We start from the raw sequence: 27,872 nt of genomic DNA, 5'->3' as shown, positions 1-27,872 counted from the left end.
AAAGTAAGTCGTGACCCTGTAGACACATGAAGAATTGGGTGGTGACGTCATCACTGTTTTACAGTGTGATCATAGCGAAGTGTTTGGATTGCCCGCATAGAGTAACGCGGTTTTAACGTCACACCTCACATCCTTTCCGATCAGCAAAGGCGCTTATGACATAGAACTTGAGATTTCCTCCTCGAGCAGTGCTTAAAAGCTATCGCTTTAAAAAATTCGCGAGAACATCATGTAAGCAAGTTATGCGTGTTTGGTCGGTGTAAAAAATCAGTTTGCAGAATAATTTTAATTCTTAACGTCCAAAGCATTCAGCAGCTTCTACGTTTCGTTCCGGGCAGCGCGCTCCGTACTGCCAGCCGCTGCCGCCTGCCTGACACGCGAAAACACGCGTCTCTATTTCGCAGTAGACTTGTTTCGATGTCCTTGCGGCCTTTTCCCTTAAGGTTTCTAAAAGCTTAAAGGTGGCATACGTACTCCTCTGTGTTTTGAGTCATCTGGAACCACTGTACAGACTAGGCTATATAGACAGATCCATGTACTGTCTTAAATGCACACCCTCGTATAATCAGGTATCGGGAAACAAAGCTGATTTGTTTGCTTCCGCACTGGTTGAAATCGCAATCGGGGACATGGTACGCGAGAATTTTCACAGCGCGAGCATTTATTAGCGCTTTCCTCGATATTTTTGCCCCGCCGGGGTGGCGCAGTGGTAAGACGCTCGACTACTGTGCCGGAGTTCCCGGGTTCGAACCCGACCTCGGCGGCTGCGTTTCGATGGAGGCGATACGAAGTGGTGTCCGTGTGCTGTGCGATGTCAGCGCACATTAAAGATCCCCAGGTGGTCAAAATTACTCCGTAACCCTCCACTACGGCTCCCCTTTCTCTCTTTCCACTTTCACTCCCACCTTCCTCCCTTCCCTTACGGCGCGGTTCAGGTGTCCACAGAGCAAGTGTGACAGATACTGCGCCTTTCCCTTCCTGTGAACCAACCAACCAACCAACCAACCAACCAACCAACCAACCAACCAACCAACCAACCAACCAACCAACCAACCAACCAACCAACCAACCAACCAACCAACCAACCAACCAACCAACTTCCTCGATATTACGAGTTTTTCGGAGGCAAGCACGTAAATGGATGGATGGACGGACGGACAGACGGACGGACGGACGGACGGACGGACGGACGGACGGGCGGAAGGAGGTATGGAAGAAGGGGCGGACGGAAGGAGGGATCGATGGACGGACAGACGAAAGGAGGGATCAATGGATAGATGGATGGTCTGCTTTTTATTGTGGTGCGCCCTATTGGGCAGCAGCCAACCTAAACACTGATATATACAAAATTCGCATAGAAAACGTGTTCATGCTTATGAAATCTCTTTTATATTCGCGTGCACTTTTTCTTTTGCTTCGTACTCCTCATCAGTGAGTCTTCTATAAAACGGCATTTGTTTATATGTATCTCTTGATTTGCACTTTGAATACGTTTGGTTCTTGTTGCAACCTAATATATATATGTAACAGACTGTAATTGAAATGAAATTATTTTTGGCCAATAAGCCAAGTACAACAAGCCTCATGTCGGACTTGACGGGCGCTCCTCTTTCTGAAATTAAGTGCGAATTCATTGCAATAAACATTATTATTATTATTCATGATGCTTCCTCTGTGGCCAAGAGCTCTCCTTTTCTTCTTTATGCTGATGGCATGAATATTCAAGATAATACATTCCTTTCAAGATTGCTTGCCATTATAAACGGACATATCTGCGCTCTTTAAAGGGCCACTGTCCAGGGAAGGCCCTTTTAAGCAAAGGAGCCCAGTGTTTCGATCAGGTACCGGAGATAGTCTGTGCAAAATGCTACAGTGACACGCGCGCCGCAAAGCGTCGAAAATACAATTCAAAGCTCTCTCATGCTCTCCTTCGGCAAGGCAGATTCCCCGTTTCCTGCGCTGGCCCGACGGGCCACAGTAATGACGTACGTACCGCGAACGACGTCCATTGGTCCGTCTCGCTGACTGACGGGTGAAGGATGGGTGTCTACCGCTCGCTGCGCGCTTTTCCCTCGCCACGGCCAGACTGAATCCAGCGGCGCGCGCTCCCTCGGCCGTTTTTTTTTTTTTTCGCGCTCGCGGTGTGCCACGCCCCACCTGGGGAAGGGGAATTTGTCTTGCGGAGGCTAGACGACCTCGGGCGGGAGAGTGAAAAACCTTTGCCAGGGAACGGAAGGAGAGAAACATGACAGAATCGGGTGATTGCGGTGGCTGTAACTGCGTTATTAGTTACTCTTTTCAAAAACATTTTGCGGCCTTGCGTTCTAGGGGCGAAGTCTCACAGTCACTGGGGAAGAAAATATTTTCGACCGGAGGGTGGACAGTGGGCCTTTAATTGGGGCAGGAAAAATGGGCTTACTTTCTTTTCTTCCAAGACTAGGATTGTCTCATTTACACGTAAAACACACAACCTTATCGCCCCTTGCTCGGTGAATTGTATGCTGTTGGCCAGGGTTGATGGAATGATTCACGTCGGTCTACTTTTCGACCATTCCCTCAGCTTCTCCTTTCATTTTAAATGGATTCGTCTGATAGCTATGCACACACTCGAATTCATCTATGGGTTTTCGAGAGAGTTCCGTATCCCACTTCCATTCTTAAATCTCTACTTGTCCTTGTGCGGGATGCTTCAGGATTATGTGTCTGTTGTTTGGAATGGAACTTGAAAATCGGAGTGTGACAAAGTTGACAGAGTGCAGAAAAATATTTAGGGATATTCCAATATAGTTTTTCTTGCGCAATTCCCCGCTCATGCTTCACAGAGAGTAACTCGCTTCACTTTCTTTCTCTTAACTGTAGTCATGCCAGGGTAGATATAATTTTCTTCCACAAACTTCTTCATGGCCACATTCTGCGCCCTCAGCTCCTAGAGTGCGTCCTACCGACGCACTCTAGGAATTTAGCACGAGGGAATTTAGACTGTTTCACTGCTTTTGCATTCCCACTGCTTTCTGCATAAAATGCAAATGTTTATTATTTCTTTGTGTCCTCACCTTGATGTCTACCGAAGCTCGCTCTCTTCGCCTATATTGGATGGTCGTATAGTTTATGAGGGCGTTTCTTTTCTTTTCCAAAGCAGTAATTTTAGTAAGGCACTGGAAGATCATTTGCTTGGTTAGGCTGTTCAAGTTTTACTATTATTATTAGTACTTTATATTTCTTTCCTTTGTTCATGCCGAATTGTGCTGTGTGTTGTATTAATTGTCTATTTTTATTTTTTAGTCTGTCCAATTTTGTATAATTACTTTAGTTTTAAGATTCCTTTCTTCTCGCCGAATTGTGATGTGTATTGTATTTTTTGTTTTTCTGTGTGTGATTGTCACCTGGTATGCCCCTCTTTCTTGGGCCATAAGGCATGCAGTATTTTGAAATAGATAAATAAATGAATAAATAAATAAATAAATAAATAAATAAATAAATAAATAAATAAATAAATAAATAAATAAATAAATAAATAAATTATTAATAAATAAATAAATAAATAAATAAATTCCACTGTCAAGCAGTTTGTATTTACTTCACCTGTTTTCTGCTTTACTTTTGTCTGTCTCCTCGACTGTTTACCGCCATGACGGTGCAGTGGTTAGCCGCTAGACTGGTGTGCTCAGGGATGCCGGATTGAATCCTGACTACGGCGACCGCTTTTCAATGGAGGCAAAAAGCAAGGCGCCCGTGTACTGTGCTATGTCAGTGCACAATAAAGAAGCCCAGGTGGTCGACATTTCCGGAGACCTCCACTATAGGCCTCTCTCATAGCCCAAGTCGCTTTGAAACTTTAAACCCATAAACTAGGCCTTAACTGTGCCTTGCTTATTTAAACGTGAAAGCGGTACTTCGCCATGTTGACAGATTTTTGTGCGCAGACCAGGCCGCAGACCGCGTCGGCAAAATCGTGTCCGCAGCAGTTGCGGGTTATTGAGAAGTGGTAGAGGTTAATGAGTGGTGTCAATCGATAGAGGGTGACGTAATGCTGTGTTCGATATAATAATTAGGCCAATAAGGTAATTAGGTAGTTAAAGGCAAAACACGCAAAATTGTGTCTGCAGCAGTTGTAATTGGCAAGTCATAGAAGTTAATGAGTGGTGTTAATCGATAGATGGTGATGTAAGGTTGTGTGCGAAATAATAATTAGTCCAATATGTTAATTAGGTAATTAATTAAAGGCAAAAAATGAAAAAAGTAAAGGCAGAAATGGTCTCATTAGCGAATTGCTTGGCGCCACATTTGTATGTATCAAATACTTAAATAGTTCATTAAATCAGTCAACTAGGGTGACGTCAAAGATGTGACGTCACGCAACGAAAGTAGGGCCGAAAAAGGGCATAGGAATGAATGGCGTGCAATTTGAAAGTACTGAAGACCAAGAAAAGGGGAAGCAAGTGAATCAATGTGGTGTCAAAGATGTGACGTCACGCAACCGGAAGTAGAGCCGAAAAAGGGTATAGGAAGGGATTGGCGCTCTATTTGAAAGTACCAAAAACTAAAGTTGTTATTTAAGTTAGTCAATTAGGGTGAGGTCAGGAATGTGACGTCACGCAACCGGAAATAGAGCCGAAGAAGGGCTTAGGAAGGGATTGGCGCGGAATTTGAAAGTACCAAGGACTAAAATGGGTAAATAAGAAGTGAATTAAGCAATCAGAAGCAACCAACAGAAGCATCCATGATTTCGCATTACTCCAATGCAGATTCTGCAGTGCTCTTTAATTTATTTTATTTATATTTTAACTTCGCACTGTGCTTTTTCATTTGATTGCTTCTACCACGTTCTACGATTGTATTTCTTTATTGTAGTTGACTGTATTTATTTTATTTTATTTTAGAGACTACATATTCATTGCCACTTGGCATGGTGTATTTTGCGTTATTATGATCAACGACTGCTCTGTTCTTTTTCTCTTTTGGCTGTTTTTTGTAATGTGTTCTGCAGGACATGTTCCTCATCTAATTCATTGTCTACGAAAGTACGCTCGATCTAAATTCCTCTTTTTATGTTATTTTGTTCTTGTCTTTTCTATCCTTGTGTGTGAAGGTTTTCTGTGCAGGTTTACTGTAGTTTGCGCTACAGCACCAAGGCCACACGGTGTTTTCAGCGCAAGTGAAATAAATATTTATTCATTTATTGATATCATTACTACCGGTACTAATATTTTGTGGTGCTTGTTATATTATCAAAGCTCTGATATTATCTGAGCTCAAAATTTTGCAATCACTAGCGACCACTTACTACGAGGTAGGCCTACTGCTTCACAACCTGCGAAAGTGAGGGGGTTGTTCCAAACCGACGCTAAACATAGACGAAAAGGAAGCTTTCAGCTGCATAGCCATTTTTCCTAATTTTAGCTGACGAGTACTCGTTCCATGCAAAACAAATAAACATTTCGTAAAAATTTCATCTTGGAAATTACATAAAGCATATCGCGATTCGACACAACTCAGCAGAACTCTGTACGCTGTCGGGAGGCTTGGCTTTATTAATTTAAGAAATCTAGCACTGTGCTAAAACAAAAAACAGAAATTTATCCATTCAGGATGCATGTATAGGGATTACCGATCAGGAGTTGCAGAGATTTGCACTAGAATAAGTAGACATGATGCACAGTAGTTTACCAGCAATCAGTTCAGTTCAGTTCAGTCGTTCAGTCGTGTCAGAGTCTTCGTGACCCGATGGACCATGTCACGCCACGCTTTCCGGTCTCTCACTATCTTCCTAACATCACATAACTTCATCTGCAGTGCCTCGAGGATGCCATCTAACCATCGCGTTCGCTGCCTACCCCTTCTCCGGCGACCCTCAACCTTTTTCAACATCAAATCTTTCTCCAGCGACTCCTCTCTTCTCATCAGATGACCAAAGTAGCTGAGCTTTAACTTTAGAATTTGACCCTCCAATGAGCAGTCAGGGTTTATGGTCGACAATATCGACTGATTTGATCTTCTGGCAGTCCAAGGAACTCTTAAGAGTCTTCGCCAGCACCAGAATTCAAACGCGTCAATTCTTCGGCGGTCAGCCTTTTTCACAGTCCAACTCTCGCATCGATACATCACAACTGGAAAGACCATAGCACGAGTTATACGGATCTTGGTTGGCAGACTAATGTCTCTGCTCTTTACTAGGCGGTCAAGGCTAAACATTGCTCTCTTTTCCAGAAGCAGGCTTCTCCTAATTTCATGGCTGCAGTATCTCCTTCCGAGGTAATTTTGGAGCCCAAGAAGAAAAAATCTGTCACAGCTTCCACTTCTTGTCCCTTGATGCTCCAGGGCTTGATAGGGCAAGACGCCATGATCTTCGTCTTTTTAGTGTTCAGTTTCAGCCCAAACTTCTCACTCTCTTCTTGTACGCGCATCAGAAGTCTCTTGAGTTCCACTTCCGGCAATATGTCATGTGAAATCAGACCTTCCGAGAAAGCGTGCAAAAGAAATACATGCTGGCCACAAGGATGCTTACTTCCGGTCGGAGCCCAGATGCATATGTAACATGAGAGGCATATGTCATTGCCGGAAGAAAAAGCTGATGATAAAAGAAATGGAGGCGCAGATGGTGAAACCGACAGAAGCATGCGGAGAAAGCTTGCAAGCTGGGAGTAAGCAACTACATTTTATCTCGAAACCGGAGGAGGTGCCCATGTAAAGGCAGTCAAGTATAAAAACAGATACCGAGAAATGTAATAGAAGACTGAGCAGACATAGAGACGCAATGAATGTGTACAGCAGGCTTACGGCGGTCCATATGAGTGCAATCGGGAACAGGAGAGAAGAGGATTTCGAGAGCCTAATGTCCTTGAGACAAGACCTGTGCGAACATAAGAAGCTCGGCTTTTCAAACGTAATTGTTAAATAGCTGCAGTCAGAGAATAACTTGATAAGCTTAGGTCTGAATATTAACAAAAAATGGCAGGGGGACGACGGGGAATCTTCCAACTAGGATTTTCCAAATAGGTTGGCTCCCGAAGGTTGGAAGGGCGACCGCGTTACCTGTCTGGGTAGCAAAGATGACCTTACAGTTTTGTAAGATGGTCCAGTAGGCGATAAAGACTGGAAGGGAATTGTGACCGTACGATATGTTGCCCCAAAGCGCGTCAAAGACTCAAACCAGCCTTTAAAATCAGCAAGAAAAGCAGTATCAGCGCAATTTCAACACGGAAAGGAAAAAATATGCATTATCGAAGATTTGAACGAGATTGGAGCAGATAAGGAACGCGTAAAAATAAACTTAATGGACGTTGAAGGTTGTGACTAGTATATAAAAAGCAGCAGAATCGTATAGAAGCAACTTTTCGGGTATGTTGACAAAAATTGAATCTATGCAGACGACGTGTTCTTTGGATGATGGTTTGGATATATGGAATAGAAATGATGCAACGGCGACGCCAGGGACGAAGGGAATGTCCCTGCTGCACCGACGCGTTCAAAAAAATACAAAAGAAAGAAGGGTGAGCAAAACGAATTTTTGATAAGCATTGGCGCTTTAATATTAACTGTATTATCTGGTCCTGGAGCTGTACTAAGATCAGTGGCAGAAATCGGTCTTCAAATTCCAAAGAACAGAAAGCAAACATCATTCCCAGAATAAGTATATTTGTGTTTACTAAGGCTCTCGAATAAACGGTGTTCGTGGTTTCAATATTCCGAGCCTCCTGTGTTCATGGGAGATGTGGTGCTAAACGTGTCGTTCGTGAAAGAGCCACGCGGAAAGCCCAAACGCGAGATCATTATCGATGGGCGAATTTCACCAAACACAGGGCGCAGAGGTGCACCGAACAGATTCTTCTTTGTGCAGGAGGAACAAAGAGTCCGCAGCGTTGACTGCTTAGCTTCAGGAATGATCTTGGTAGGTGCAATGAACGGCGTAATACTGGCCCTTAAAATAGTTCGCGACGACACTGACAAAAAGTGAATTAGTTGACAACGTCGGCGCATCCCAGGGACGCTGCACTGTTCCAGCGCGAGTTCAAGTGTTCACCTGGTATTGCCATTCCGGACGCCGCATTTTTCAGTGGATGTTGATGGCTCGTAAGTTGATCTAAATATCGCCGCGAACTGTTTAAATCTTTATTTGTTCCTGTTCGACAGTCGCTGGCATGCGGCCTTATCATTGTTATTCTGGTGCGCTTATCAATACTGTATCCCGTGTTTGTTCATGCTCATTGTCGCGATACGACGCGTTATAATTTTCTTTGTCGCGACCGATGCGCCTAGATCTGTCTCGAAGATTCCGATCACTCGCGTATGTTTCTACAATTTTCCAGGTTGTGCTACTAGCAGTTTGCGACGTTATCTAGTATGTTCTGAGCAGCCTTTAAATTGAGCTTTGACGAGTGTGACGGGCATTCTTTGTTCGACGATCGATGAGCACGTTTGTTCCTAGCGCCGCCACCGAGTTGCTTACTTTTTTGCGGGCTCAAGTCAGCCCAATAAAGAGTTCAGTGCAATCACCGACTCTTCATTTGTGAAATCGACCTTGTCACCACCACGTGTCATCTGGTGGAGGGGCGGGGTGGAGGCGAAATGGCATCACTTTGAACTCGAAAAGGCCGTCCGGTGTGATGAATGCTGTCTTCTCGCGACCTCTTTCGTCGACCTCAATTTGCCAACATCCGCTGTTCAGGTCCATCGATGAGAAGTACCTTGCATTGCAGAGCCGGTCCAGTGTGTCGTCGATGTGGGGAAGTGGGTAGACATCCTTCTTAGTTATGCCATTCTAGCGGCGGTAATCGACGCAGAAGGGAAGTGTGCGTCTTTCTTCTTCACCAAAACGACTGGTGCCGCCCAGGGGCTGTTGGATGGCTGGATCACGTCATCACTCATGAATTACTCGGCGACCGGAAAGGAGTGTCTCGCGATAACCTCGGCCATTTCTAATTTCCGTCCATACCTATACGGTCGAGCATTCAAGGTGGTAAGCGATCACCACGCGCTCTGCTGCCTGGCTAATTTGAAAGACCCCTCCGGCCGCCTTGCCCTATGGAGCCTAAGACTTCAAGAATTTTACGTTACAGTAGTCTATAAGTCGGGCCGCAAGCACTGAGACGCAGACTGCTTGTCCCGTGCTCCCGTCTACGTTCCTCCGAAGGACGATGCCGACGATGCCTTTCTGAGACCAGTAAGCGCCAGCAGCTTTGCACAACAACAGTAATCAGATCCTCAGCTGAAAGACCTAGCAGATTACTTGGAAGGCAAGACCGCTTCTCCTCCTGCTGTGTTTAGGCGTCAGTTGTCGTCATTGGCCTTAAGCAATAACGTCATCGCAAACAACTTCGCTCCCAACAAGACAGCGCAGCTTGTTGTCGTGCCTAAAACCCTCAGACAGGAAATTATTCATGCGTTGCACGACGAGCCAAAGCAGGGCACCTCGCATTTGCGCACACTTTGCATCGAATCCAAGAGTACTACTGGCCGCGACTGCCTGCCAACGTTGCCCAATAATAAAAACGTGCGCGAGTGCCAGCGACGCAAGACGCCGCCGATCAGGACAGCTGGGCTACTAAACCCGATACCGCCCTCAACCCTGCCCTTTGAAGACATTGGGATGGATATTCTCGGCCCCTTTCCATCTTAATCTGCGGGTAACAAGTGGATCATCGTGGCCATCGACTACCTTACCTGATACGCCGAAACAAAAGCACTGCCCAATGGTACTGCGGTAGAAGTCGCAAAGTTTTTTCTCGAACAAATTCTCTGGCGACACGGCGCCCCAGAAGTCCTCGTCATGGACAGGGGAACGGCATTTACGGCAGAGCTGACGCAAGCCATCCAAGAATACAGTCATACAAGGCATCGACGAACTACTGCGTACCATCCCCAGACAAATGGACTTACGGAGCGTCTCAACAAAACTATTGCAGATATCATTGCAATGTACGTCGACACCGAGCACAAGACATGAGACGCCATTCTACCCTACGTCATCTTCGCTTATAATACCACCATCCAGGAGATAACCAGGTCGGCCCCGTTCAGCCTTGTGTACGGCAGGGAGCTCACGACGCTTGACGCAATGCTGCCACACGTAACCGATGAGGATAACCTGGACGTCGCCGCCTACCTTCAACGTGCAGAGGAAGCCGGAAGACTCGCCCAAATGCGCATTAAAGATCAGCAATGAACCGACGCTCGACGTTACAACTTACGACGACGCGATGTTCAGTTCAAGCCGGGAGATCAAGTCTGGGTTTGGACGCCGATTCGCCGCCGCTGACTGAGCGGAAAACTTTTACGCCGAAGCTTCGGCCCCTACAACTCAACTACGAGGTCGTTCCCGATGGCGCGGCAGCGGCGCCGAGTGCATCCATAAATTGTGCATGTTGTACGCCATAAGCCATATCATGCGCGCTAAAGGCTATTCATAATTGCTTTGCAATGCTTAGGTTAATTAATGTCTGTTTATTTGAAACATCGAGGCGATGTTTTTCAAGGGGGGAGTAATGCCGCCAACTGTTTACATCTTTATTTGTTCCTGTTCGACAGCCGCTGGCATGCGCCATTACATTGTTATTCTGGCGCGCTTATCAGTTCTGTATCTAGTGTTTGTTCATGGTCGCTGTCGCGATACGACGCGTTATCATTTTCTTGGTCGCGAACGATGCGCCGAGATCTGTCTCGAAGATTTCGATCACTCGCGTATGTTTCTACAACGTTCCAGGTTGTGCTACTAGCAGTTTGCAACGTTATCTAGATTGTTCTGAGCAGCCTTTAAATTGAGTTTTGACGAGTGCGATGGGCATTCTTTGTTCGACGATCGACGAGCACGTTTGTTGCTATCGCCGCCGCCGAGTTGCTTAGTTCTTTTGCGGGCGCAAGTCAGCCCAATAATCAGTGCAATCACCGACTCATCATTTGTATCATCGACCTTGTCACCACCACATGACAATTTTCAACAAAAGGCGTCAAGGCGGGCATGAACAGGAGAACTAGGGCCGATGTCCGCTCCTGGAGTGTAATAAAACCGAAGTGTTCTGGATAAGTACCTGGTTAGTCGATATTTGCCAGCCATGTTTATGTTCTGTCACATGGGCATGGCTAAATTCTTGTCAACTCTTTTCATCCAAAGTCGTTCTTGGCTCGAATGGGATGCGTGCCGTGTCAGATGGCACTCGTTTAGGGAAACTGCTTCTGTTTTAGATTTCGATGAGTTCTGAACGGTTGAATGACTATAGCTTGCCCTTAAGGCGTGCGAAATATTGCCGCGAAACCTGCAAAACAGTATTTGTTGTTTTTTAACAGCCGCCGGCATACAGGCTTATCACTCTGATTCTGGACCGCGTATCAGTTCTGTAATCTTTGTTTGTTACTGCTCGATGTCGCGAGTCACACCTTTATCAGTTTTGTCGTAGCGCAAGACGCACCGAGATCTGTCTGGAAGGTTCCGGCCACTCGGGTGTCTTTCCACAATGTTCCAGCCCGTGCTGGTAGCAGTTTTCGACGTTATCTAGATTGTTCTGTGCAGCCTTTAAATTGAGCGTTGCCGATTGTGACGGGCATTCTTTGTTCGACGATCGACGAGCACGTTTGTTTCTATCGCCGCCGCCGAGTTGCTTAGTTCTTTTGCGGGCGCAAGTCAGCCCAAATAAAGAGTTTCTTTAGTGCAATCATCGACCCTTCATTTGTGTCGTCGCCCTCGTCACCACTACGTGACATCTGGTGGAGGTGCTGCCTTTGATCCTTCAAGCGAAGACCCAAGCCGTGTTCCTGTCGCCCTGGAAAACCATCGTACAGGTCAACGAGCCAGCCGCCGACTTCAAGGCCTACAACCCGAACACGGTCTGCTGCCTGACCCCACTCGATCTCGGAAGACATCGACGCTCACAATGGCCCAGCCTACAGCACCGGTTGTTTTCGTTCAACCCCGTGAGCCCCCCTGCTTCCATGGACCACCGGATGAAGATGCAGAAGACTGGGCGGACCTTTTCGACCGTGTGGCAGAATTCAATGGCTGGAACGACGCCACGAAACTCAGGCAAGTCTACTTCGTTCTTCAAGGACATGCCCGAGTTTGGTTCGAAAATCATGAGGCAGCTATGAAGGATTGGGACATTTTTAAGGAAGCGTTTTTGACTGCCTTTTCAAGCGTCGTCCGAAAAGAAAGAGCCCAGGACCTCCTTCAGTCAAGACTTCAACTTCCTAACGAGCCTTTGCTGGCGTACGTTGAAGAGATGAAGCGCCTCTTTCGCCGCGCTAACCCTAACATGACTGAAGGTGAGAAAGTCAAATTTTTAATGCGAGGCGTCAAAGAATCGCTTTTTGCAAATCTTGTCCGAAATCCGCCAACAACAGTGGCGGAATTTGAAACGGAAGCGTCTGCCATCGAGAAGACGTTGTACACCCGGATGCGCCACTACGAGCGACCACTTCAACCAGACTACTCATGCCACTACCCCAGCGCATCTGCAAGCGGAGAGAACCTTCGGGACATCATCCGGGAGATCGTGCGAGAAGAGCTCCGCAGAATGCAGCCATCATCGCAACAACCCCAGGTGGCGACGCTCGCGGACGTCGTCCGTGAAGAAGTCCAGCAGGCGCTGGGCGTTCCTGAAGCGACGGCTGCGACTGTTCCAGCACAAGAGGCAACAGCGATGAACTACGCTGGTGCATTACGTCGCCCTCCGCCCCGACGTGATGACTTTCCGAGCCCTCGCCGCTACCGGCCTGTTCCTGAAAACCGCCCCTTGGCTCCCGCCCGCCAAGCCTACCAACGACCAACAAGCCCCAGGAAGTGCGACGCATGGAGGACAGCGAACAACCGCCCATTATGCTTCCACTGCGGTGAGGCCGGCCACATTCTGCGGCACTGCCCGTACCGACGAATCGGTCTCCGCGGATTTGCAGTCGACGCTCCACGACCACGCCCAAGTGAACGGCCGCAAGAAATCGACAACTATCTGCGTAGCGGTGAGATTGCGCCACCAAGCCGTCGATTCAGGTCTCCATCGCCGTACAGGGCCCGCTTTGCGTCGCCTGGACGTAACTATGATGATAGTGTGCGCGGAAGGTCCCCAAGTCCCCGTAGGGGAAACTAAAGGCAGCAACCTTTGGAGGTAAGGTTGCTCAACGGCGAAAAGAAGAAGATCCTCCGCCGCCGACGACCACTAACGACGACGCAACCATTTCATCGCCGCTCCACACGACGACATCGCCGACAACACGACCAGAGTGCAAGCAGACACCGCCGCCCAGCGAAGTAACAACGGTATGCCCCGGCCATGACCTGAAGAAACGACGGAGCCGAGATCGGACACTAAGGCCCACGTGCAATGCGAGGACGCGAACAAGTGACCTTGAAGTTGATATCGACGGTCGCAGAGTCACTGCCCTTGTAGACACCGGAGCTGACTATTCAGTCATCAGTGGACCGTTAGCCTCCCATCTCAAGAAAGTTACAATCGCTTGGGATGGCCCGCTGATTCGCACCGCAGGTGGCAACCTGATTACTCCATCGGGACGATGCACTGCAAGAATAACCGTAAATGGGCGTACTTACCCCACCAGCTTTGTGGTCTTGCAGCAGTGCTCCCGCGACGTGATTTTAGGCATGGACTTCTTAAATGAACATAGGGCTATCATCGACCTGCGATCCAAGCTCATCAAGCTCTCTGCCGACAAAGCCATTCCTGCTACGACGACGTCGATGCAACACATCGCTCTAAACGTCCTCGATGAAGAATTGACCGTCCCGCCCCGATCAAGCATCGCAGTCTGCGTAGGTAGCGCAAACATCGAAACCGCTGAAGGCATCGTCGAAGGAAATATACAATTGCTCTTAGAACGAGGTGTCGGTATCGCAAGAGGCATCGCGAAATTCCGGAGAGGTCAAACTCAGGTGCTAGTAACAAACTTCACCGAAGAATACCGGCATCTCAACAAGGGCACGACGATCGCTTTTCTCAACGAATTAGCCGACCTCAAAGATGTATTCGCCCTCCACGACCAAACGCTGGAAGACTCACCGGACCAATTCCGTCAGCCCAAATTTGACATCAACCCGGCATTGACCCACAGCAGGAAAGACCAGATTCTTAGTCTTCTTCGAAGCTACGGGGAGTGCTTCTCGTCATCATCGAAGGTACGACAAACACCACTGGCCAAGCACCGCATTATAACGGACGAACACGCCCGACCTCTGCGCCAAAGCCCTTATCGTGTATCGCCGCGAGAACGCCAGGCCATTCGCGATCAAGTTGAGGAAATGCTACGTGATGACGTAATCCAGCCCTCGAACAGCCCCTGGGCGGCACCAGTCGTTTTGGTCAAGAAGAAAGACAGCACACTTCGCTTCTGCGTTGATTACCGCCGCTTGAATAGCATAACGAAGAAAGATGTCTACCCGCTTCCCCGCATCGACGACACTCTCGACCGGCTCTGCAATGCAAGGTACTTCTCATCGATGGACCTGAAGAGCGGATATTGGCAAATTGAGGTCGACGAAAGAGATCGCGAAAAGACCGCATTCATCACACCGGACGGCCTTTATGAGTTCAAGGTCATGCCATTTGGCCTCTGCTCCGCACCAGCCACGTTTCAACGAGTAATGGACACAGTCCTGGCAGGCTTGAAGTGGCAAATTTGTTTGGTATATTTGGACGACGTTGTTGTCTTCTCGTCAAACTTTGAAGACCACCTAAAACGACTACAGACAGTGCTGGAAGCCATCAAGTCATCGGGACTAACGCTAAAAGCAGAGAAGTGTCACTTCGCCTACGAAGAACTCCGGTTTCTAGGTCACATCGTTAGCAAGGACGGTATTCGCCCAGACCCGGAGAAAACAGCTGCAATCGCACAATTCCCACAGCCTGCGGAGAAGAAAGCTGTGCGCCGATTCCTTGGGCTGTGCGCTTATTATCGACGATTTGTCAGAAACTTTTCGCGGATCGCCGAACCGTTGACGCAGCTTACAAAGGCTGACGTACCTTTTAAATGGGAAGCGCCGCACGGAGAAGCCTTCGACGAACTCAAGCGCCGCCTGCAATGCCCTCCTGTACTTGGCCACTTTGATGAAAACGCCGAGACCGAAATTCACACCGACGCGAGCAGTGTGGGCCTAGGAGCCGTTCTCGTCCAGAAGAGTGCCGGACAGGAGAAAGTAATCGCCTACGCTAGCAGGTCACTCACAAAAGCCGAAGTCAATTACTCGACGACCGAGAAGGAGTGCCTTGCAATCATCTGGGCCACTTCTAAGTTTCGTCCATACCTATACGGCCGACCATTCAAGGTGGTAAGCGACCATCACGCGCTCTGCTGGCTGGCTAATTTGAAAGATCCTTCCGGCCGCCTTGCCAGATGGAGCCTACGACTTCAAGAATTTGACATGACTGTAATCTATAAGTCGGGCCGGAAGCATTCAGACGCAGACTGCTTATCCCGCGCTCCGGTCGATGCTCCCCCGAATGACGATGACGACGACGCCTTTTTGGGACCGGTAAGCGCCAGCAGTTTCGCAGAACAACAGCGATCAGACCCTGAGCTGAAAGCGCTAGCCGATTACTTGGAAGGAAAGACCGCTTCCCCTCCTGGTGTGTTCAGACGACATTTATCATCCTTCACGTTAAGCAATGGCCTCCTCGTGAAGAAGAACTTCGCACCTAACAAGACCGCGCAGCTTCTCGTAGTGCCTAAAACCCTTCGGCAAGAAATTCTGCAGGCGTTTCACGATGAGCCAACAGCAGGCCACCTCGGATTTGCGCGCACGTTGCGTCGAATCCAGGAGAAGTATTACTGGCCGCGACTGCCTGCCGAAGTTGCCCACTACGTGAAGACGTGTCGTGAGTGCCAACGACGCAAGACGCCGCCGAACAGACCAGCAGGACTACTAAACCCGATTCCGCCCCCAATCCTGCCCTTTCAACAAATTGGGATGGATCTCCTCGGCCCCTTTCCATCTTCGTCTATGGGTAACAAGTGGATCATCGTGGCCACTGACTACCTTACCCGTTACGCCGAAGCAAGAGCACTACCAAATGGTACCGCGGCAGAAGTCGCCAAATTTTTTGTCGAACAAATTCTCTTGCGACACGGCGCCCCAGAAGTGCTCATCACGGACAGGGGAACGGCGTTTACGGCAGAGTTGACGCAAGCCATCCTGGAATACAGTCACACAAGCCATCGACGAACAACTGCGTACCATCCCCAGACCAATGGCCTTACGGAGCGCCTGAACAAAACGATCGCGGACATGATCGCTATGTACGTCGACGCTGAACACAAGACCTGGGACACCATCTTGCCGTACGTGATCTTCGCGTATAACACGGCAGTCCAGGAGACGACCAGAGCGACCCCGTTTAAGCTTGTGTACGGCAGGGAGCCCACGACGACGCTCGATGCAATGCTGCCGCACGTAACCAGCGAAGACAACCTTGACGTTGCCGCCTACCTGCAGCGTGCAGAGGAAGCCCGACGACTCGCACGGCTGCGTATTAAAGACCAACAGCGCACCGACAGTCGACGATACAATTTACGACGACGCCATGCAGAGTACAATCCAGGAGACCAAGTGTGGGTTTGGACACCAATTCGCCGTCGCGGATTAAGTGAAAAGTTGTTGCGTCGATACTTTGGGCCATACAAAATCCTTCGCCGCGTCGGACCACTGGACTATGAAGTCATTCCCGACGGAACGTCAGCATCACAACGGCGACGCGCACGCCCAGAAATTGTACATGTTGTACGACTGAAGCCATATTACGCGCGCTGAAGAATCTGTGGTGTTTAAACTTTGCAGTGTTTATGTTTAAGTTTCTTTGTTTTGGAACATCGAGGCGATGTTTTTTTTAAGGGGGGAGTAATGCCGCGAAACCTGCAAAACAGTATTTGTTGTTTTTTAACAGCCGCCGGCATACAGGCTTATCACTCCGAGTCTGGACCGCGTATCAGTTCTGTAATCTTTGTTTGTTACTGCTCGATGTCGCGAGTCACACCTTTATCAGTTTTGTCGTAGCGCAAGACGCACCGAGATCTGTCTGGAAGGTTCCGGCCACTCGGGTGTCTTTCCACAATGTTCCAGCCCGTGCTGGTAGCAGTTTTCGACGTTATCTAGATTGTTCTGTGCAGCCTTTAAATTGAGCGTTGCCGATTGTGACGGGCATTCTTTGTTCGACGATCGACGAGCACGTTTGTTTCTATCGCCGCCGCCGAGTTGCTTAGTTCTTTTGCGGGCGCAAGTCAGCCCAAATAAAGAGTTTCTTTAGTGCAATCATCGACCCTTCATTTGTGTCGTCGCCCTCGTCACCACTACGTGACAATATCTTGGCGTTAGCATTTGGGGGGGGGGGGGGGGGGGGGGGAGGGAGTTTAACAATGCCACAATTCGCAATTTATTCTGCGACGGCTATCGGGCTTCACCGAACTGCACAGCGACGGGTGGGGGATGCATGATGACGTCATTGGCGGTACCGGTTCGTTTCCTGCATAGGCACACTTTGTTTCGAGAAATAAAAACAAAGCTGTCGTAAACAAAGCCCTAGATATGTTGAATAGCACCATTAGAAAAGGCGCAGCAGGACGTGGGCGATGACGACGAACATCAGAAATATTGCCGTCCGTAACGTAATCACCGAGCTTGTCCGCAGAAATTCAGTGCCGTGAGGAGAAGCTTGAAGTTTAATCGTCGATCACGTCTCGAGTTTGAATGCTAGCGCAAAAAACACTTTGCATGCATTACCTACAGCCAATTTAAATTTGAATCCTTGAATATCGCAAAATTCTCGAAAAGTGATGCAGCTGCTCTTCAAGGAAGTTTCCAGCTAAAGAGCTCGGTCATCTCCGTTTAAGGTAGTAGCGAGTACTCCCGATTATAATGCGCTTTACATCCGAGTCACTAAATAAAAATTTCGTAAATAATTTTACTTTTACTCTCAAATATATTACCTTTTATTGCAAAATATTAGTATTCCCGTTCAATATCCTTGCTTGACGGCGCCTGCATCACTTGTGTTTTGAACTTTTCCGCGCATGCGCACACGCATGCTTGCAGCACGCAAGTGTAGAAGACAGGCATAACTGTAGCACGGTACGGTTATCTCTCGGTTACGACCAAAATACACGAAAACGTGAGCTCGCTAATAACCGTTGTTGACAGAATGATGTAAGAGCGAGGCGGCGGAGACGCTGACCCGTGAACGCCTCACATGGTGTCCAGCAGAGTGGAGAAAATCGCGGTGTTTAGAACGTGCTCGTGGTGCCTTCATGTCTTTCATTTTAAATTATATATCCAGATAACTGCATTGTGAGAAGACCAGAGATGTGTAAAAATGTATCAGTTGTTCTGAATGTTATTTTGTTACGTGTCTGTACACAAGTACCGCCAGCGCCGAGTGGTGTCCTGGCGGCTTCTCTCAAAAGCTCGCTGCAGACAATGTGACATGGCGACGACTTACTTTGAAGCGAAACTCCCTCTGACTCCCTTGTCCTCTTTTAGCGCAAAGAGTTCAGAGATCAGCACTCAGCAGTTCTGAGTCTGAGTGTGGTCCCTTTCAAAACCTCCTTGCATGGTAGCCACCCTGTGGGCTTCATTGGTGGCAGTCTCCTTCTGGATTTTCGGTGGGGCTTCGGTGGCACAGGCGGGCAATATTATTTTTTCTCTCTATTCTACCCAGAATAATTTACCTCGACACTCGACACTTCTAGTGCCTCCAAGCCATTAGACAACCCGTTGTATCTCTCCCTCCTCCAGCTCCCTGAAATGCGGGAAAGGGCTTTCCATCATTCCACTCTGCCATCTCTTAAGTCATGACAGGTGGCGGTTCTCTGTACTGCTATTTAGTGTGGCTCGCAGGTGGATAATGACGCCGACGATGACTACGACATACAATGTGAGCAGGCTTCCAAAAAATGTTTCATGCTTAAAAACAAGACTCTAGGGCACAAACTGCTCCAAGAAACTGCGCTTATGGTTTGAGTTAATTTATTTTACTCACCAGCCATTTGTTGTTTGGTCAGGTTTTTAGAAGGATACGAAAAAACTTCACAGGTCAGGGGAATGAGCTTGGTGAACTTGAGGAGATCTGCGGCGTATTTTCGTAGGGACTCTTTATCCTGAGCTGCGTTTATCACAGGCATGCATTCTTCCATAATCTGCACGGTAGAAATAAATCAGGTCAGGAATTGTACAGCGAGCCGTTTTCTTCGTAATTCACAGAACCTAAGGCATCAGCATATCATGTACATAAACTTTAAGCGTGAGCCCAAGAGACCATGTCTGAAAAAGCGCCCCGTTCCTCTGCCTGAATGAGGTGGAAACTTTATTTCACCTGAAAAGTAGAGGGGTAAGGAAAGGTGAAGAACGATTAGAAAGTAGCGGGAGCAATATGAAAAAAAAAGGAAAATTATCGCCTTCCTCTGTCAGGGGAGAAGGCAAGCAGTAGCGTATACAACCGAGGGGGAGACGGCAATTGGCAGGTAGGGGCAGTAGTGAGGGTCAATACAAACGTGTAAAACAGGAAATTCTCCTGACACTAATTCATTTCTGCGACGTTAGTCGCATTGATCACCTCTGTTCTTTACGCATATTCAAAGTTGAATAAAATGATTTCTTCACTATTAGAGAACCTATAGCGCGCTAAAAAACTTCGACGGTGTTTCCCGGACATTTGTCGACTGGTTACGTTGGTACAGCTATGGAGCTTTTTTCACATACGAGTTGACGTTTGCCATTTAATATGTCAACGTTCCTGTAACATAGACAATTTCTGTTCTCGATTGGGTGCTAAAATCTAGTGCGTCAAACTTTTGATTGTGTGGGTATGCTGCGTGAGCGCAAAAACACCCAGAAGGCAACCTAAAGAAAACCTTCTAAATGCAGTTACCAAAGCTCGAGTAGTTTATAGCACACTTGTAAGGTGAGGTGAAAAACTACACGCATGGTGAGGTACACGCGTCATCGTAATCTTTGTGCAATATTTTTTTTTTACATTTCGCATCTTTCTTGTTTTAAAACGTTTATAACAGTATTTAGAACAAAACAGGGACTATGGTTTCTTGATAGTCTTAACAAGGCTCTTCTTTGAATGAGATAAATTAGGAGTTCATTGAATATTTTATTCTCCGACTGCAGTCCGAGACAAAATAGAGCAAAGGGTAGTTCCTTAACCATTAGTTTTCAGACCGCGCCTACGACTTACCTGGGTATACTCTGCGAAACGCGGAGATTTGGTCATCTCCTTGTAGAGATAATGTATCTGGGATCCTCCCAGCATGACCAGGAAGAACGCTCCACCAGGAGCGAGCAGGGTTTCGAAATTGTGCATGGCCAGACGCTTGTCCTTGACCCAATGCAACATGGAGAATGAGTAGACTCTCTGGAACTGGCCCTGGTCACGGACGAATCCTTCCACATCTCCTACGATGTCCAGGACCTAGTATTCAATCTTTGGATGCGGGTACTTCTGGGAGGCAAGCTGCATCAAGTGTTCCGAGCGGTCAACCGCAACAAGCCGCCGGCACGGAGTGCAGTGAGGGAGCAAGTGCCTGCTTGGACATGGGACCATTTAAGCGAATCTACATCTCTTTAGTCTTTGGTTGATTATACAAAACTGTTTCAGCGATAACAAATGACACGTAGATATACAGCTTGTCCCGCCAGAAAGTGCACCTGAAATTCACGTGTTAGGGCATGCCAATGCTGCATCTCCAATCGCGCTATATTGCAGAGAATAGAACGAGCGCGCTCTGAAGGTGTTTTTGTAGTGCACAAACTTTTGTGAGAGGCCGAACGCACAAGTGTGGTATAAATTTTGAGAGCAAACATATTCACAAGAGCGCGCTCTGAAGGTGTTTTTGTAGTGCACAAACATTTGTGAGAGGCCGAACGCACAAGTGTGGTATAAATTTTGAGAGCAAACATATTCACAAAATTTAAGAATACTGGAAATTGTTATTATTGATTTACGTTTCACAATACTGCATTCATAAATCATGCTAGCATAATAATATACCTTAATTTTTTTCATAAAGATCTCCTACACAAATGTACTTTCTGGCAAACTTGATCTCAGGTATAGACGTTTTTGTTATCAAAGTACAAAGTTAGGAAGAATAATAAAATGGAAAAATTCTTTCGAAAAACAAAAAAACAAACTAAGGTTAAGCTTCTAAACATGACAGCCTTTATCTATTTCCGGAATGTATATTACATTTCGTCGGTGGTTGTGGAAGTCGAGAATATGCATAATTCGAGTCTACAAAACAGGAACAGCTCATTACAGAGCTGGATTGGAGAACACTTATCTCTTTACGGGGTAATGTCTAGGCTATCGGCGTATAAAAATGCTTGCGACTAGAAAGTGACGTAATATTGTCGTTACATTCAGTGATGTCATAAGAAAGGAGACCGAAATCTTCACTTTTCTTCAACGTTCTCAAAATGTTTATAGACATTTTGATAAAGGGTTTTCGATCATAGTGCTTTTACATTATTGTTAGGATCATGACAATACCCAATATATCCGCAGATTATCCTTCAGGTGGCTTCCGGTTTTATGGCAATAATTTTAAAAACCCAACCTATTTGTTTTTTGTGACAATCTGACTTAATTTTTTGAGCGCAGATAACCTTCAGAAGCAACGTTGTGTACGTCTCGGAAGCTTATGTAAGTTGTACTATAAGCTCAGAGAAATATCTTTCTATTTTTCATACCTGCTTTAAGGTTATTTAAAAACACACCGACCGGTTTTTTAGGGAGGCTGAGTTACGCACTGTGAGCACAGGAACAGGATCAGAAGCAAACATTTGCCATGTGTTCGATGCTTAGACCATATATATCCATATGCTACTAAAGATAGCTACTAAAAGATATAAAGATACGAACGATATAGATACTGAGATAGAAGATAAGGATGATAAAGATATCCAGGTGAAGACAAGTTCACTTGTCGAAACGTTGGCTCGACCTGCGAACTGGGGCTTCCCTCAATCTCTTCCCTCGCTCAGTGCTCTTTCATACCGTGTAGCCATCTTCTTCCTTTCGTTCTACTAAAGATATTGCCAGGGGCGCTCAGAGCAAAACGACATCGATGTGAAACGGCTCCGCACTCGCAGGACGTACCTAAAACTCGGACTGTGGAATTCCACATGTACCGGCTCTGTTAAACTAGCCCCAGTCGCCAACACCGTGACAATATCTTGAAATATTCCACGCTTACCGCACAACTATTTAAACTGAATGACCCCCATTGGTTTGTACAGAAGTTTTAACTATTCACTATACATGCAGGAAAAACTTTCAAAATCAGAATCTTTAAGCGCATTGAAACCATAGTCCGTCCCAAGAAGCAGGTGGTTAGCAGTATTATCTCTTTCATCTGCATCGGAATGTAAAAATATTCCAGAATCATGGGCCTTAATAGGTCTCGCAAGGCCGGTTTCTGTTCGTTGCGGTCTCTCAAGTATCGAATGTTAATAAGGAAATGCAGGAGTCAGTCTGTAGTCTCGCAGAGTGAAGACGTTCATCGCACCCCTTCTACTTGGGTGCTGCCTACAGATCGAACGCCCCTTTTGATACATTGGCTACACCGTCTACTTTTACTCTTCAGGAGCTTATTTTAATCAGTCACCCTCAAAGATCTGCTTTGAGAAACCACCACCCACTCCAGCCCAGGTGCCTTGACACTGCACAAGGCGTCACCCACTAGGAGCTCACGAAGCCGCTAAAGGAGAAAATTACGTAAGCACCTAAATATCCTTGTGCGATGAAAATGCTTGAGCATCGTATTTTATCATAGCTTTTAGTACTATGTCGTTGATTATCTTGTGATAAATTTATTCTTTTGGGAGGAAAACGAGGCGCCACTTAGGTTGTCGCCCCAAAAAACTGCCCGCCGGCAACCACCTGCCACAATCGCTATAATGGATGCGAAAACAACACAGTCTTCATTGGAAGTGAAAGGCGGCATCCAATGCAAAAACCTTGGGTGATTTAGTTTGGGGCTAATCTCGAATTACCCCGTATTGTCTTGGCATTCTATGGTATTGCTTACTTTTAAATAGAAGTGATTGAGACGTTAGTCGTTGGACAGTATAAAATACTGGGGAGAGAGCATTGCGATAGCGGTGTACTCTGGATCCATTGCACTGATGAAAGTAGAGGAGACTACGAGATTATCTGACGCAGATAGAAAGCTTCACTTTAATCCAGTTCGTAAAAACGTGACCGCTTGGCCTATGGGTAGTGCATCTGAATCCGGGTTCCAAGAGGTGCCTCGGGAATCCACCTCTTCTTCTGGCAGGCTGCCCGTCGTCCCACAAGAGTTTCAATGTGGATGGGAGTTTCGAAGCAGCGCTGTACTGTAAGCTGATGCTGCTGACCGTACACAGCTTCATAAGGTACTGTTTCATAGCCCGTTGGCCTGAGATACCAGTCTCAACAGGATTCACTTTGTCTGCTATTGCTGCCGCTCCGTGAGGCTATTTGATTGCTGAATATACGCCAATGCAAAGGGATGCTCAACTTCCGCCCGGTATAAAAAGACGCAGAGTTCATGGCTCCGGAAGCTGGCTGAACGATTGGAGATTTATTTTCAGGAAAGCTCGTCTATTCCTACGAACGGATCTTACAAAATACCAGCGACATACTTCACTGCGAGATTGGGAACTGCGACAATCTCTATAAATTTGAGAAGATAATTAATCGCGGGCAGTATATTCCGGTCGCCTTCTGCTGCACGCATGCGTATTTTTGGAGCTTTGTTGCTTAACGGGCATACGTTTGCTTCGTATGTTCCTTTGTGAATATAGTATATGCAAGTTATTGCGGAAATATTCGTTGCAACAGTGAGTTTCCACCGAAATAGGTACTGGATAAATTTCAAGGCATTTTATACCATCGCAAAACACTCCAATTCGATGGAGGATTAACTTTCTGCAGCTGTGAACTTTCTGCAGTTGACAAATTCAGATAGCGTAGGTAACAATGTGTTATGCACCTTGTATGTCACGATAAGCACGACCGCAAGAAGGCTGCCATCTGTGTGCACGTCTGTGTGTAGGCATTGTGGAAGCGACAATAGATCGCACACAGTCAGTTATTTTATGAATGTCTTGAAATCTTGTTGCTAACCTTTTACCCCCCTTATTTATGAGAAGGCCTCTGTACAAGCAAAGTCAGCAACAAATTTGCGTAGATAGGAAGTCATGCCAAGAGAAGTCTGTAGTTGCTCTTTGTATCGGCAAGTATGAGGTAGTCTGTGGCGGCTACTATTCGCGGAGGAATCGGGGGAAGGTTATCTGCAGAAACCCTTCAATCCGACTACGAGATCTCAGATAGACAAGCTGGTGTTTCTCGTGGCTAATTCGGAAGCCAGCTTCATACAATCTCCCATAGACGTCACCTAGGATCTTGAGATAGCCAGTTCCGCACTTGTGGCAACTAAGATGCCACCCAGTAAGACAACACGGGCGCAGTCGTTGAGAGAGTCGATCGCCATGTTCGCCATGTTAGAAGCGCTGGAAGGAGTGCATAGTCCGAAAGACATGCTGCTAAATGGGCTTAGCACAGAAGGACTACAGGAAGTCGTCATGTCTTTATCATCGACGGGAATGTTTATCTGTCAATATCCGGAGCGCATATCGAGAAACAAGAAGGATTGAGATTGTCGGAGGAGGCCTATTGCGTCATCTTTACACAGAAGTAGTTAAAGAGGTGGACAGAGTGAGCTTATGAGCCCCCTTTACTTTAAGAAAACGCTCAGAATGCCTTTTGGTTCCGTGCAAAAGCAACCCGCGCGGCCCTAGATCTAGAGAATGACTTCACAGCTGCAGTGGCCAGAATATCGCGTACCCGGGCAGCGCTAAGTCTGCTTTGCTTAGCGACACAGCCTTAAAGTTATAGGGGGGGGGGGGGGGGCATGGTCGGCCGGTATACGGTGAACAGTGCCTGGAAGCTGGGATTATTTATGCTAAAATGAAAATGTGTCGCTGTTTTAGGGCAGCAAATTTTGTAGGATCGACGGGCTCGCCTTTAGAAAGTTAGGCCGTGGCAATACTCTAGACAAGAGGACACGCCCCTCTGGTAAATGGCAAGAGCCTTGTTGACCGATAGCACATCCAAGATGAGGCGCGCATCCAAGGCGAGGTCGGAGGGCAAATCTCTAAAGACCGGAAAGGCGTTGAGGACTTTGCTGTCCGCTTCTATTCGTGCGCTGAAATGAACTGCGTCAGCGGGAACAGTGCGTCCTTCGAAGGCACAAGTTATAAGGGAAGGCGCTTGATGTTGAAGCAGTGCCGTACGTGCAGAGTCGGTGTAGATGAGGGCGAACAATGTAAAATGCCATCGAGATGAATTAGTAGGGATAGAACATGTTTCTGGAAGCGGATTCGTGGACAGGTAATTTGAAGATAGTCTTCGTAAGTGTTGACCTGTAGCCTGTATAAAAACCTGTTATATCAGCACACTTGCCTCACTTCACTGCGATGTTTATCGAAGTGTCTAATCCACGTAATAATGTACAGGAGCGCGACAGCGAAAAGTGATTGGTGCGTGCTGAATAAAAGAGGACACAGCGAATACGCGCTGCAGTAAGTAGTCAGGAATTTAAGACCCAGGAAATGAGAAATTAAAAATACAAAAACAAGAAAAGACAAAATCATGACTGCGCATTCATGCTTCCTCTTTCAAGAACGTAAACTGGCTATTGTGCTCCTTGTCACGCTTTTCTTACATGCCTTGTAAAGTATTTATGGCTCATTTAAAGTTGTTTTTCCACCCTTTTAGGTGAGGACGACGTGTTCGGCCCATGCAGGTAAATCGTATAGCTCCCAGCGTCCCTAGCGGACGCCGGCAGGTTAGAAAAGCTTCCGGGCGTGAAGGTGCAACGTCCTGTGGGTCAACCTGGGGGCACCTGCCAATTTCTGCAGTCTTCAGTCACAGGAAGGACCATGTTTGACTCCGTGTAACGGCTCTTCCACTAACAGCGCCAGGAAAATTGAATTCGAGGACGCAGCAAAGCAACCGGCAATCCAGAAACACCACACTCCAGACACATAACCACACTACACCTCACTTTATGTTTGGAAGCGTTTTGCATAACCTCCGTCGCCCTCAACGTAAATCCGCGACCCATCTCCACTTTCCCGATGCGCCACAAGCAACCCACTCACTTACTCATTTTCGCCCTTATTCAACGTTAGTTAGATAAGTGTTTGCTCTTTATCTCACAATGAACGAGGTTGTTTTTTGTGCTGGAGTTGTGGCCATTATTATGGCGATTCTTGTTAGTTGGTGCGGTGAGGCATAGCAACTACAGGTTTAGAGGATTCTGAGCCTTACACTGGCTTTTGATTTGTTCCCACTGCATTACTCTGACTTCCTGTTTGAATTGTGGCATTTAAGACGTGGTTTTGCTGTCGTGTAACCATAAAATGTGTGCCATACTTGAACGTCAGATCTCCGATTCCGCATCCGACGTCGATGAATTGTTGCTGCTCCTGGTCGTCGTGCATCATGAACGCACCGTGGAACGCGTCGAGGATGGCTGCGTTGGCAGAGGTGTAGCGCTCGGAACGAGCCTCGAACACTTCGGCTTCATTTAGCTCGAGCAGGGCTCTCGCCTCTGAAGACTGATTGTTTACCTGTGACAGAGACATTCTGAAAACGAGAAGATGCAACTGATCAATTATTGTCAGGCTATGATCAATATGCAGCCTTTTTTTGCTCACGCGAAGTATGCAGACCCCTGGAAAACATTTAGGTTCCGCTACGTTATTCTGTCTTGCTGCCCATTCGTAAATTCTATAAGATTTTACAAGTTCTATTTGTATGCGTCTGAGAGACATGCAGATTTATATGGCCCCGATCTGGAACTGTACTGTCTCGTGTGTGGTGCGAAAGTCCAACTGTTTCGAAACGTTTACAGCATAGCTGCTCGAATCATTCTTGAGTTAGGAGATCAAGCTAAACAATGAGAGCTACACGTACGTGCTCAATTTGGACTTCTCTCAACTAACAGTAAAACCTAACCGCTTATTGTGATCTATTAATATACATGCAAATAATGGCCTTTTAATTAAACGTTTACTGTCTTCGCGATAAGGTTTTACGTAAGTAGTGATTGTCACTAGGTCACGACTCTTTTTGCTAACATCACCCTTGGCAATGAAAGTATGCCTAATAATACCACGTGAGTAAGAAGCTCGCTTATTTGCCTGGATTATTAAAATACCTCACATGACGGTTCCGCGTGGGATTCAATAATGTTTAAGTCTTAGCTTTGGTGCAACTGCAAGTAATATTTAGAGATAACTATTTTTTTCTTACCGTCAAGTAGACGGGGATTAATCTTGTATTTTGTAGGAATCTAGCGTTTCTCTACAGTGAAGTTTTCTCAAATATCACTTACAGCACTGATAGCTAACCGACAGTTTAGACAAGATGGTGTAAGCGTACGAAATTAAACACAGTAAACACAGTATGAAATACTAGTGCAGGTTGAGGTGTTCGTAACTTGTCTTGCCCCCATGTGAACCCAGCGAAAGTTATGAAGCCTGTTACAAATGCCTAACCTTAACCCTAAGCCAGACGCTGGAATTGGAGATGGCTGCACCCATCCTTATTTGACGATGGCTTATGAATTGACGTCCAGCGACCGATGCGAATGCTACAACTCAAGTCCCAACGTTGCCTCTGAGTTTGTCACACTTACCTCGCTCCCTTCTCCCCTCTAAATATGAAGAGGGACTGCTGTGTTTTGGGCGCTGCCACCGCCAACCGAGGCAGGTGCCACTGCGGACCCCGACGGCGAAGAAGCTGAAGAACGAGATTGTAAAGCCTAATACTACTGAACAGCGCCAAATTTCACTATTCCGGAAGGAATGTCGCATTGAAACTGGATTT

The 27,872-nt window shown here is 46.9% G+C and overlaps 1 protein-coding gene across 1 annotated transcript in view; it reads right to left on the bottom strand.

Annotated features, from left to right (window-relative positions):
* The window catches only part of LOC146209622 (juvenile hormone acid O-methyltransferase-like), a 29,012-nt gene extending 1,426 nt beyond the window's left edge, over window positions 1-27,586 (bottom strand). The window contains exons 1-5 of the mRNA XM_084580717.1: window positions 27,542-27,586; window positions 26,415-26,611; window positions 24,402-24,487; window positions 20,169-20,386; window positions 18,966-19,122 (exon numbers count right to left, since the gene is read on the bottom strand). Of these exons, the coding sequence (XP_084436843.1) occupies window positions 18,966-19,122; window positions 20,169-20,386; window positions 24,402-24,487; window positions 26,415-26,611; window positions 27,542-27,586 (703 nt within the window). The remainder of the gene's footprint in view (window positions 1-18,965; window positions 19,123-20,168; window positions 20,387-24,401; window positions 24,488-26,414; window positions 26,612-27,541) is intronic.
* Between the last annotated feature and the right edge of the window lie 286 nt (window positions 27,587-27,872).

The sequence above is a fragment of the Amblyomma maculatum genome, chromosome 1 (assembly GCF_055883805.1).
Source record: "Amblyomma maculatum isolate TAMU_Amacu chromosome 1, ASM5588380v1, whole genome shotgun sequence".
Classification (NCBI taxonomy): domain Eukaryota; kingdom Metazoa; phylum Arthropoda; class Arachnida; order Ixodida; family Ixodidae; genus Amblyomma; species Amblyomma maculatum.
The sequence above is the reverse complement of the archived record's forward strand: the minus strand, read 5'-3'. Positions and strand labels throughout refer to the sequence as shown.